The 13,077-nt window shown below is 36.8% G+C and overlaps 1 protein-coding gene across 1 annotated transcript; it reads left to right on the top strand.

The window, feature by feature from the left end:
- The first annotated feature begins 474 nt into the window (after positions 1 to 474).
- Positions 475 to 11,423, top strand: ufm1 (ubiquitin-fold modifier 1). The gene is made up of 6 exons (XM_079804066.1): positions 475 to 755; positions 857 to 913; positions 2,032 to 2,089; positions 5,414 to 5,453; positions 9,022 to 9,054; positions 10,037 to 11,423. Coding segments are annotated over exons 1-6 (273 nt in total). The 5' UTR covers positions 475 to 753; the 3' UTR covers positions 10,120 to 11,423.
- The last annotated feature ends 1,654 nt before the right edge of the window (positions 11,424 to 13,077 follow it).

Genomic DNA, 13,077 nt, shown 5'->3' with positions numbered 1-13,077 from the left:
GAGGGGAAAAAATCTAATGGGACAAATCAGCATCTACTGAATTACATTTGTCTCAAAGAGGTGACACATTTTGAGAAAAAACGATATGCAGTTCCTTTTTTGAATAGCCTAATGCAGTCTGTGAATGACCTTAAACTGTGTCTAGAATTGATAGAATGTTCATTAATATCCACACAGGCACATTTTTAGCACAAAACATTTGACAAAAATATGTTTGTTAGGTTTAAAATGATAACAGAGAAGCTTGTTTTCATATCCATTAGGCTACTTGATATTTACACCAGCTGGTTGGTTATTACAGAGAAAATGGTTCAGCATAATTTGTGAGCAGATCCCACTCCTATTTTTAAACCAATTAAAGAAATAGTTTTACATTTTAAGTATGATTTAATACTTTTCGATGACGCTGCATATGCAATTTAATGCATAAATAATGCATATTTTACGTCTAAAATGCGTCGGTGCATTAACAACACACTTTACGGTAATACCCTCTTCGAGTCAGCTTGAAACCTGCCTGACTGAAATGCACAAGCTGCAGCCCTTTCTGTTTTATCTGCTTTTTATAATTTCTCTAAAATACCTAAGCATGATCTAATTGATTAAATTTAACACTGGTAGGTTAAGAGAGGGCAAATTAATAGAGAAGGAAAAGAGAGTGCCATTGCTGCAAGAGATGACGTGTTACAGTGGGTCCTTGCATCTTCCGGGTCGGTGTAAACAGTGTGCGGTCTTCTCATACAAGTCAGTAAAATGTAAGTAAAGCGATTTATGATATAACAACAATTTATTTTAGTTAAACGGTGTATTTAATCTATAAATTAACTCCGTGCATATGTGTATCTGTCTACATTAGGTCCAAAGTAACGTTTAAAATCACGCTGACGTCGGACCCTCGGTTACCATTTAAAGTGTGAGTGACACATCATTCAACACATGACACACAACATCAACATTAATATTCCTGTTTTAATTGTTTCATTAACCCTGATTTTATTGATTCTAATAGGAGCGTATATGATTATGTGACGCTGAAGCTGAATAAAGTTCTTTGTAATCTTGATTGCTTCTCTAATGTATTCATTCATTCATTAATTTCTTCGTTAAATTATATATTTATTTCTTCATAAAATAATGGACTAACTGGCAGATTTATATATTTAAAATGTAGGTATTAATATTTAGTTTTAGCACAGCTATCAACTGAGTAATGTAAGACAGTCCTGTAAGGCAAGATAAAATAGGTTAACTAATAACTTGATTAATCATAGTAAAGTATTATGATTAAAAGTGCACATGGGAAATGTATCTAATTAAACGTGCACTAATTTGCATACAGCAAAAATCAGAACATTGGATTACAACCATGTCCAAATTTTTTGTTTCATTTTGTTTATATAGCCTATTAAAGGTAAAGTTTTTTTCAGAAGGAACTTTTGTTTTCCCCACTCCATAAATCAGAAAATAATTTCAGCAGTAAGGAAAAAATTACCATATTTTTAGGCATACGACTGGTGTATGTAAATGTTACCGACGTGCAGGTTTCTGGCTCAGTGAAAAATGATATATAGTAATTAAAATCTGCATATGCAAATAGTTAATGTGTTATAAAATAAACTCTTAAATTTGTGTTTTGGATATTTTTCCACCAGTCTGTAAGAAGACATGTTATGGAAGCAAAAAACTTAATGGATCAGTGTTTTTTGCCCTTGACTTCTGTTTGCCATATTGAATGCATTCACTGCAATAGTGCTGTGGTAATCTATAAATGTCATGCTGTGTCTGATTGGTTGGCACTTGGCAGATGCAAATGTGAGACTGATTTACCAGCTCAGCCTTGAGCACCTGCAATGCTGATGGTCACCGCCCAGTTTGGATGATTTTTTACATGCAATGTTTTTGAAAGTATTATTGATCTCATTGAATGACAAGCGAGCAGACATGGTCAACACATTCTTTATAGTAACACTTTCTACACAGGGTAGTTTTTTCATTGTTGCACACAGATTAATCAGCATAATTGTATTTCAGATTAAGTGTACCCGAGAGCACGCCGTTCACTGCAGTCTTGAAATTTGCAGCAGAAGAGGTGAGTTGATTCATTGTCTGTCTAAAAAAAACAGATGTGGTGCATTTCTGCATACAAGTGTTCAGAGTCATATTGCAACCTCATTTGAAAGCTTATTTTTGTTTAGCAGTATGTCTTTGCCATTAAAGGGTTAGTTCACCCAAAAATTAATATTAGCCCATGATTTACTCAGCCTCAAGTCATTCTAGGTGTATATGACATTCTTCTTTTAGACAAATAAAATCAGTTATACATTTTTAAATATGGATATTTTTCTTACACAAATGCATCACTTCGCTTCAGAAGGCCTTTATTAACCTCCCGGAGCCGTCTGGAGCAGTTATATGATGGATAGATGCACTTTCATGGACTTCAAGAACGAAGTGACAATTCACTGCCATTATAAAGCTTGGATGAGCCAGGACATTTTTAATATAACTCTGATTTTATCCGTCTGAAAGAAGAATGTCATATACACCTAGGATGACTCGAGGGTGAGTAAATCACGGGGTAATGTTCATTTTTGGGTGAACTAACCCTTTAAGCTCAGGTGCTTTTGTCTGACATTAGTTACATATTTTATTCAAAACATGATAAATTGTCTGCATGAAAATGATCTTCACCAATGTTTGCATTAGGACTGCCTTTCTGCTTAATTCTGGGAAATCATTGAATTAAATGGTCTATATCCCATAGCATGTTTCATGACGTGAACTTAAGCACACACACAATTATATCCTATAGCTTTAATACTACCTTTTTTAGTCGGATTCATCTTTTTTTTTAGACACTGACTGTGTCATGGCCTCAGTAAAATCAGAACATGATCGATGTAGAATCAGATAATACAGTTGATTAGCAAAATTAGTTTGACAACAGAATTTTCATTAGTAGATATATATCAATATACACTATATTGCCTAAAGTATTTGGACACCCCTACAAATCATTTAATTCAGGTGTTCCAATCCCTTCTATGGCCATAGGTGTATAAAATCAAGCACCTAGGCATGCAGACGCTTCTACAAGCATTTGTGAAAGAATGGGTCTCTCTCAGGAGCTCAATAAGTTCAAGTGTGGTATCGTGATAGGTTGCACCTGTGCATTAAGTCCATTCCTGAAATTTCCTCACTACTAAATATTCCACGGTCAACTGTTAGTGGTATTATAACAAAGTGGAAGCAATTGGGAACAACAACTCAGACACAAAGTGGTAGGCCACGTAAAATCAGAGTGGGGTCAGCACATGCTGAGGCGCACAGTGCAGCAGAAGTCGACAACTTTCAATAGCTACAGACATTTCCTAATATGATATAGATTTTGTTATGTTTAAGTGACCGTTAAGTGATATAAAGAGCAGTTTTTTGTTATTATTTTCCATTCTATAAACCATCAGGAAACAGCGACGAGAAGAACATACGTGACAATGTTTACTTTAGTAAACTTTACCAAAACCACACTACGAAAAGCCTTAAACAAGGCTTCAGATGGCACTGGTGCCCCTGGGATACAGAGATAATGCCTCGCTAGAGTGGCCAGCCTCGGGAAGCACCTTTCATTTGCTTTCCACCAGTCTAGCGCTTGTACTACTGCTGTATTTTAATACCGAAGTCGAAATGGTCCCACTGAGTAGGCCTACTTTTTTTCCATTGCTTTATTTTGCGAAATACGTCTGTTTAGACACGTGTGGTTGTTGCAATATGCAAATATAGCATATTTTTCTTTAACCATGCAGAAAAAAAAAAAAAAAAAAGTTTAAACCGTTTAACTGATAGTATTAATCAGTCAAAATTCTTACTTTCGGTTAACGGTTAAACGGTCAATATGAACATCCCTAGTTTACACCTATCAAAATGTCTAGCCACTTGGGGACCATATACAGGCTAGGGGAGCTCATAATAATGTTAAAAAACCTCATAAAATGAAAATGTCATGCCATGGGACCTTTTAATATGTATATAATGCCAATAGGCAGTGGATTGTAAGGAATTAATGTTTTCAGTTTTGTGTGTGTGCGTGTGTGTGTGTGTGAATTTTGAGTAAATGTTGTGTAAAAGAAAGTTGCTATATTTAAACAATTTGGTGTACATCTCATTTGCAGTCATTAAATAGTTTTGGTTAAATATTTCCATTTATATTTTCTATATCAGTGTCGGCCATTAAAAAACCCATATCAGTTGAGTACTCCATTTTTAAAACTTGGCATAGACCAACTATTTAAACTGGAAAAAAAGGCCTAATCTTTTCAAGCTAATACAGTAATATAAAAAAACAATTAAATCCTTCATGATTAGCCATAAATGTTTTGAAATTAGGTAAAAATTCGACTTGGAATCCTCTTGATTTCCTGTTGGCTGTCTGGGCTGTTTCACTGCTGCATTCAGAGCACGCAGACCTACGGCATGGCAGAACGACGTTGCAGATTAGCTCGGGTCGTTGCTTCTTTTTGACATATTGAAATGGCAAATCTGACAACCTCATAATAGGAAGATGTAATGCATCAAGTGGAAGCCAGAAAGAATGATTAAGTGCCTTTTTCAAAACGCACAGGCTTATTTTCAGGGGTTTTTTTACCCTCTCACAAATTATTTTTTACAAACAAACACCTAGCAACCACCCAGTGCACCCTAACAACCACATAGCAACTCCATGACAACCACTCATAACACATTTGTATCATCATTGGGTTGGGTTCTTCTATAACTGCACTAAAAAATAGCACAACTACAGTAGCCTAATTTACAAACAACTGTCTCTTATGAACCAGTTATTTTTAGGTTCCTAAGAACCAAAATTATTTTAGGTAAAAAATGTATGGTTATATATGATCTTTCATTGTTGTTGTTGTCCCTTTTCCTCCTGACAAAGCCAAACAAAAAGTAGACAATGGAGAAACTGAATAAACCCCCACAAAAATCTGTATTCAATGAATTTCATATACATCCTTAGCAGTTACACAATTGATTTTGCTGGTCAATTAATCTGGCACCTGCCTGGCATCTTGCGTTCCATCAGTTTTATGCTGTTCAGTGGTGTAGAAATGATTTCAGGACACCCCAAAAGTTTTTCAAAGCCCCTTCAGAAGGAATTTGTCTTTGTTTGTTTGTTACTTTCGTGGCTCTTCGTGGTGACAGTGACAGCCCAGAGAGCTCTTTCCTTACAATTTTGAAGGCTTCTGTTTTCTAGAATAGACTCTTTAAATCACACGCTCAAGTTGGATTTTTTTCTTATCCCTGCCTGACAGTTGGGCTGTGTCGTGCTGTTATGGGACATGTCAAACTATCAGCATAAGTTTTTAATGGATGAACAATAAAACTTGTTTGTTTTTTCTTCTTTCATTTAAAGTTTAAAGTGCAAGCAGCCACAAGTGCCATCATTACAAACGGTAAGTTGTTGATATTATTATTGTCACTATCACAATGTTCATATTTGATCAAATCTTTAAACCAGTGGTTCTCAACAGGCCCCAGTTTTGTCTTCAAAAACTAAAAATAAGTCCCTACAATAATATTTAAAAATTCCCAAAGTTTTAAGTGCGGTGAAGTGACGTGTGGCCAAGTATAGTCACCCATACTTGGAATTTGTGCTCTGCATTTAACCCAGTTGCAAACACACAGTAGTGAACACACACACACCCAGAGCAGTGGGCAGCCATATTGCTGCGGCGCCCGGGTTCGGTGCCTTGCTCAAGGGTCTCACCTCAAGTCGTGGTATTGAGGGTGGAGGAGAGCGCTGGTTATTCACTCCCCCCACCGACAATTCCTGCCAGACCTGAGACTCGAACCGCAACCTTCAGATAACAAGTCCGACTCTCAAACCATTAGGCCACGACCACCCCCATAATAAGAGCTGAATGTTCTTCAGGGATCCCATTATTTTTAACCAATGCATTTACATGACTCTTATTCATAAGGATAAGAATTCTTAAAACAAGTTTTACTCAATTTCTATTAATAAGATATTTTAGATCTTGGAATAACTAGAAACATATATGTTCTTTATAAAAATGCCACAGGTTGGTCCTGACCGTTTTGGTTGAGAACCACTGCCTTAAACCAGAGTATAAGTACAAACACCTAGCAACCACCCACTGCACCCTAACAACCACATAGCGACTCCTAACACATTTGTATCATCATTGGGTTGGGTTCTTCTATAACTGCACTAAAAAATAGCAAAACTACAGTAGCCTAATTTACAAACAACTGACTCTTATGAACTACACCGTAAAAAATGTTATGTGCTATTTACTTAAAAATTATGGTAACGATATTACACAATATTTTTGAGTAGTTTTTAAAGCTCGCTTTCTTTAATGCAATCTACCTGAATAAATCATGTAAAATCACCTACATTATTTAGTCCATGAAACAATTTAATATTTTTAGACCTGTTTATATTTGACTTTGAGTTACAGTATACGATTAATAAACTGTATGCTGCTGGCACAGCACAAACAGAAACAAACTTGTTACTGCACTGGCATTAGCAAAGCTATTGCTCATTGATCAAAGCAACATGCTCTATAATATTAGTATAAATGCAGTTATCCACAACTTAACCGTAAGCTCTACTCTTCTGCACAATGGTAACGGTCAAAACTTCAACATAACAGAAACTCTTTCAAATGTCAAACATAACTGAACATTAAACATTAACAGATGCTTACTCAAAACAGATGCTTACTTCACTCAAAAATACATAAAATAACACTTAATTTCAATATTAACTCTCCATTTCCAGCCATATGCAAAGCATGCCGGCAGGAATTGACTAAAGCCGTGTGCGTACACGGTGCGATTTTTGCTGTCGTACGAACTCGCAGGCGATTTTTCTCTCTCTGGAGAAATCTCGTGGACATCGTGGATGCTCGTATGTTATCGGCTCGCAGCGTGTGAGAGGAATTACGAGACGAGCCGAGCACGTTAAGAGCACCTCCCGACCTCATGATCATTTTTAAATATGTTTAAAAGAGTGGGAGTTGGCCCGATTTTCACCAGCGTATGCTGTCCCCTATTGCCAAATCATGCATGACCACGTCACAAAGGCTAGATCTATGAGTATTATTAGGCTATAGCACAGTGGATGCAACCATACAGCGTGCATACACTCACACACACACTCACGCACGCGCTCCCTCTCTCTCTCTCTGGTTGTTTCTGTTGAAAGGAATGGCTGCTGTTCTCTGCTTTTCAACAAATAATCTGAACACAAATTATTTTTCTTTCTTCCTCGTGTGATTGCCGCCGGCTCGCCGTGCAATACAGTCGTGCCGTGTACCAGCTGCTTTGATGCGATTATCAAGTTAACTGATAGCGTGTGCAATATCTCACGACCTCCCGAGTGTCCGAATTCACAGTGTACGCCAGCCTTAAGGTGCCCTTGAGCAAGTAAATGGCTGCCCACAGCTCCAGGGGCCCGTTCTTCGTACCTCGCTAACTCAGTTAGCTGGATTTGATTGTTGACAATTTGACATGATCTTGGATTGTTTGGTTCTTCGAAGCTCATCCTGAACTTGCTGTCATAGCAACAGGTCCGTAAGCTTAAACCTGCTCGGGAGCAGGCTTATTTCATGTAAACAGGATTAGATTGCATCTTGAGGTGATACTTAAAATCTGTCCCAGCCACTGCTACTTTATTACAAGAGTGCATTACTGAACCAGGGGCAATAATAATAATTTTAAATAATAATATAAAAATGTTATATTGTATATGTATATGAGAATGTATAATGTTGTGTATAATACTAGACAGCCACTTGATTGAGCGATTTATTTGTGATGGAATAATTACTTAATATAATTTTATTTTTATTGGTTTACACACATCACATGTTGTACAGTTAATCTGAGCCGTGCATTAAGTGATCACGGATATTATGGGAGTGGCTTGATGCAGCGCAAGAGGGGATAATTTGATCTTGACCCATAAGAAACTTGAATACTGTCACGTTACAAATCTGCTTCAAATTGAATAAAAAATTCAATTACAACATTGAAATAAAAATGTAAAGGGTGTACAAATAGGCTACTCTTTAAAATCGTGAATATAAATAATTGGTAATCATGTAGAAACTAAAAACATTTATCATTTATCTATTATAACTTTTATGTTGGTTTGGTCGTTTAGCTGTTTCCTTATAAAGGTCCAGAAATTCGTGTGTTTTTTTGTGTATAATTTGCCAAGTTTTTTGCCAGGTGGCTTTCTTAATTATATGATGTCATTACGTTGCTGTCTTGACGCCAGCCAATCGCTGCATTGCTGATCGTGGTTTCGAGTATCGATACATCTGCCCTCTTCAGGGAACACAAGAACGCGCAGTGATCTTAGATCATTTAATCCAGATATTTTAATCCAATCCGCAAGTTCGTTTGAAGAACCAAATTAGCCAGAGATCAGTTATCACGATTAAAAGATCTGGGATCTGTCAAATCATCTTAGATGTATTAAGCGAGGTACGAAGAACGGGCCCCAGGTGTTTGTCCACGGTTTGCAGTGTGTGTTTACTACTCACTGCTCCTAATGTGTGTGCACTAACTTGGATGAGTTAAATGCAGAGGACAAATCCCGAATATGGGTTACCATACTTGGCCTTCATGTCATGTCTTTAATGAATCAGACAAAAAGGCTGGTGAATTACTTACTTAAACTCACTTAAATCTGTCAGAGCACATTCGAAATTAGCCATTTTGTGTACTTGTATAGCTGTAGTTGGACACTCGTTGATGCTGCGTCATGAGGACTTATTGAAAAAATGCTAAACAGAACGAAGACATAACTCGCCTCTCGCAACACAAGGCAGTAATTGTAAATGAGATGGTTTGAATTGTGATTGTTCAGCATTTCAGTGCGTCTTTTGCCCATCTGTCTGATTCATTGATTGTGTTTAAGAATGATTGGTTTGTGTATGTATTCACGTCGCTGATGTTCTCTGTGACTTATTATTTGTGTAGATGGCATCGGGATCAACCCGGCGCAGACAGCAGGTTGGTGTCTCTACTTCTCTCGATCAGGGCTGCCCTCTGCAATAATAAATGTCATTTTGTCAGCTGTAAAGTGTTTTGATTATATCCGAATATCACACAGGGCTGGAAATAGCGATACTTCTGTTCTTTTTGCCTGTGCAAATGCGTGTTTGTTGATTTGTTGGTGCTTTAATCCACCTTCCAAATTTTTAAACTTCCTCTTCCCTGCATTTTCTCATCTCTCTCTCTCTCTCACCATTTACATGCGTGGCTGAGATTTTCCTGCCTATCCTTCATAATCATCCGCATGCAAATGAATGGATCCTTCTGTTTACCGCCTCATATTGTTCATGTGTATCCGCCTGGGGAGCTTTTGAGAGATCGAATGATTTCCTGAGACTCCTTCAATAGGCTCTGCATGTCAATTTCACATATTACCTAATGAATATTGATGTGCTTCAATTATACAATTCCCCATTGTTTTGAGTTTATTCCCCTGACTAAATGTTTTCCGTCCTGCATTACTTTTCATTTAAGGTTGAAGCCATCTATCTATAATCAACGACGTTCTGTCAGTGTTTTCTTCCCTAAGTGCCACGTTGCATGTAATCACACGAAAATGCCCTGTAATTTTTCTTGCATGTCATGGGTTGAGCCCTAAATGTCAAATGAGCTGTAATTCATTAGTTTTATAGTAGCAACATGTCTAGCCTGACCCTATGCAGTAGGGTTTGTGTTATGGACACCTGTATCTTCAGCTTGGATTGAAGTTATACAATCACATACTAAATATAGCCTATACTCAGACACCTGAATAGATTTATTTTCATATGCTGAGCTGAGTGAGTTTCTTATAGCAGAGGGATGCTTGTATGCAACGTACAAGTGCTGTTATATTTTTTTTAATAAAGCTGTACCAAAAATGAACCAAAAAAGCTGTAGCTGTAATTGGAAAATGTGCCATATACTGGATGTAATGTAATGGATGTCTCCGATTCTACAGGAAACGTGTTCCTGAAACACGGCTCGGAGCTACGAATCATTCCCAGAGATCGGGTCGGAGGAGGTCGCCGACCCAGGATGTGACAATCTAGTGCTTTTCTGTCACAGACGATAAACATACTTGTGTATTTATTGTCCAGCCCTGAGGTGTCAACTCTCAGCTACTCTAACGGGCACTGCTGGCTCCAAGTCTGTCAGAGGACCTCTCAAATCTCACCGAGCTGCCATCATTTCCCACTTTTCGACATGCGCTCACTGGACATTGTCGTTTTTGCCCCAGACTTTCAAACCACTTGGTATTTTGGTCTTTCTCAAAATGTTCCAGCTGAATAGTTTAAGATCACATACTTTAATAGTCAATTTAATGTCTTTTTCTTTAGTCATTTCATGTTTTATCGTCCCATAATGGTTGTTTTGAGCTATGTATTATGTAGATGTTATTATAGGCTTAAAATAACAATGTCAGTCTGATGAAAGTCCCTCAGTTTTATAGCTCTGGTTAAAGAAGCTATAATAAATCAAGCAATTTATAATATACTTACCATGTAAAAATCACTTCCCATAGTTATTAAAAATTGCAATGTTACATGTGATGTCCAAGTTGCTTTTTTGTAACTTTCTTGGTCTCTCAGTTCAGCGGCTGTGCATTTTCATCAAGGCTTAAAATCGTGACTTACTGCAAAAGCTGAATAGTACATCAGGCTAATGAATGACAGGCCTCTACCTTTGCTTTTACACCCTCCACTTACCCTCCTTCTCTTACATTACTGCCATGCGGAGGAGGAGAGCCTGACTATTCAGTGTCATAATGGATCTTTCATTTGTTTTAATAAAAGAGCAGGCATGCTGTGTCCTTTCCATGCCACTCATTACTGGGGAAAGGGGAGAAGTGCATTATAAATACAGCAAGGCCAACATTATTCAAACGCAGACACGTTACTCTGGGTCACATCTGAAAAGGCATCGCTTGTCTCCAGCCTCATTTGGCAGGAAATGATGCGGTTTGTTCATTAGCCGTGGAAGAAGTTGTGCTTTTACGAAAGCGAATAATGTCACGTCGAAAAGTAAAAAAGTTACAAATACACTTCTGAGTGTTCGTGTCATAACCATTAAAGACAGAATTGAATACCAAACTGTTTAGTGCCTGTTTTTGTTAAATAAATATGTTCTGCTTGTAGTTGTTCTACTTGGGATGTTTTGTCTTTTCAATTTGTTCATTTCATGTAAACGTAAACCATGTTTCAAAGCTGTAAATGGATAAAAACAGGCTTCAAAAGTCTCCTTTATGGTACAAAGGCATGCAGTGGTTTTGCTATTTGCATAAATTCAATCCTGTGCCATCTGTAAGAGCCTACTTAAGCAAGCAAATTAAAGAACTGTTGAATATTTATGTTAGGTATTTTATGGTGTCATGGACATGATTGTGTGATTTGAGGGGTTTAAACGTGCCATTACTTGGCAGCCTTCAGAGCTTAAAGTCTTGTGACTGCACAGATATGGGCACGCTAAGCCTATGAAATAGCTGTAAAGGACTGGGGTCTTTTTCTGACTGTGTTTTCCCTCATATTTCTATAGAAACTTAATTTAAACATTTCTAAAAGGTTTCCGAGAGATTGAAAGCTCTCACAAAGGCTGGCATTCTGAATTGTTGTTGTCAAATACTCCACACCTCCTGAGTGGCTGGATGTTGTCCATGTATTACAGATAAGCTATCGCTGCCTGTCAGTTCTGCTTCTCACTCAATGTATCTTTCAGATGGAAAGATATTTGGCATGAATTTAGATTTAGCTTGTGCATTCAAGCGGCAGATTCGTTTTCTGGAGTTCACAGAAGTAATTAATTTGCTATATTTTTCAGGCAAAGGAAATACTAGCTTTGCTAGTGTACAGCAGCAAATTGGATTGGCCTTTGAAAGTATGGTTTTGTGCTGTTCTGTTTTTCAGTCACAAAAATGGATTATCTGTGTTTCTTTGTTATAACAAGGTTCAGGAAATATCAAAGAAATGCTTTTTTTCTGCCATTGCATAATACATTTTTTGACTTAATAAGACTGAAACATAATTGTTAAAAATGCTTTCTGCATAAACAATAAACTGGAGGTACACTAAAGCCGCAACAAGAATTAAAGCAAAGCTATAGACCAATTGTCTGTTTGTAAACATACAGGATGCGCGCGCAGCTAGGTTGCAGAAAACCAGGGATATATAGCGTTTACGTATAGAAAAGTATATGGATACGGTACAAAATCTTAAACTTTCATATTTTCTTTATTTTCTTTCAGTGTCAGCAATTGAATCAAACATTTAATCAAATTTAACTGCATATTTGCTGAATTCATTCAACTGTTGTTATATGTATAGCCTAAAGCACGATTAAAACCAATGTGTTTCATACATTATAATATTTTCCCTATCGTCTTTTGCAACCGACATGCGCAGTTGAACCTGAGTGACGTAGGCTGATAATTGGTCTATAAGCCAAAAACAAAACAGGAATCAAAGTCAAAAAATCTAAGCAAATAAAGCAGAAACAAAATAAAAAGCAAAGCCTTAGACCAAGCAAAAACAAAAGCAAAAAAAAATCTAAGCAAAGAAAAAACAAACAGAAACAGATCAAAAAACAAAACAAACATCAAAGCAAATAAAGCCAAAAACAAAATAAAAAGCAGTCAAAGACAAAACAAAGACAAAAACAAAAGGATCAAACAGAACCAAAGCCCAAAACAAAACATGAATCAAAGCAAGGAAAAAGCAAACAACAAAAATCAAACAGAAGCAAATCAAATCAGTCAAAGACAAAACAAAAATCAAAGCAAAACAAGGACAAAAACAAAAGGATCAAACAAATTCAAAGCCAAAAACAAAACAAGAATCAAAGTAAAGCCATCAAACAAAACAAAAATCAGAGCAAAGAAAAAAAAAAAGAAAAATAATCCAACAGAAGCAAATCCAAAAACACAACAAAAATCAAAGCAAATAAAGACAGAAACAAAATAAAAAGCAAAGACAAAAATCAAAGCAAAGAAAAATAAACAACAAAAAT

The sequence above is a fragment of the Gobio gobio genome, assembly GCF_949357685.1.
Source record: "Gobio gobio genome assembly, chromosome: 22".
NCBI classification, from domain to species: Eukaryota; Metazoa; Chordata; class Actinopteri; order Cypriniformes; family Gobionidae; genus Gobio; species Gobio gobio.
The sequence above is the reverse complement of the archived record's forward strand: the minus strand, read 5'-3'. Positions and strand labels throughout refer to the sequence as shown.

What these genes read in the sequence shown, in the direction of transcription:
- ufm1 (XM_079804066.1), top strand. An exon ending in TGAAATTTGCAGCAGAAGAG is followed by an intron (nt 2,090 to 5,413) that starts GTGAGTTGATTC and finishes TTTCATTTAAAG; the next exon opens with TTTAAAGTGCAAGCAGCCAC. An exon ending in CAACCCGGCGCAGACAGCAG is followed by an intron (nt 9,055 to 10,036) that starts GTTGGTGTCTCT and finishes CCGATTCTACAG; the next exon opens with GAAACGTGTTCCTGAAACAC.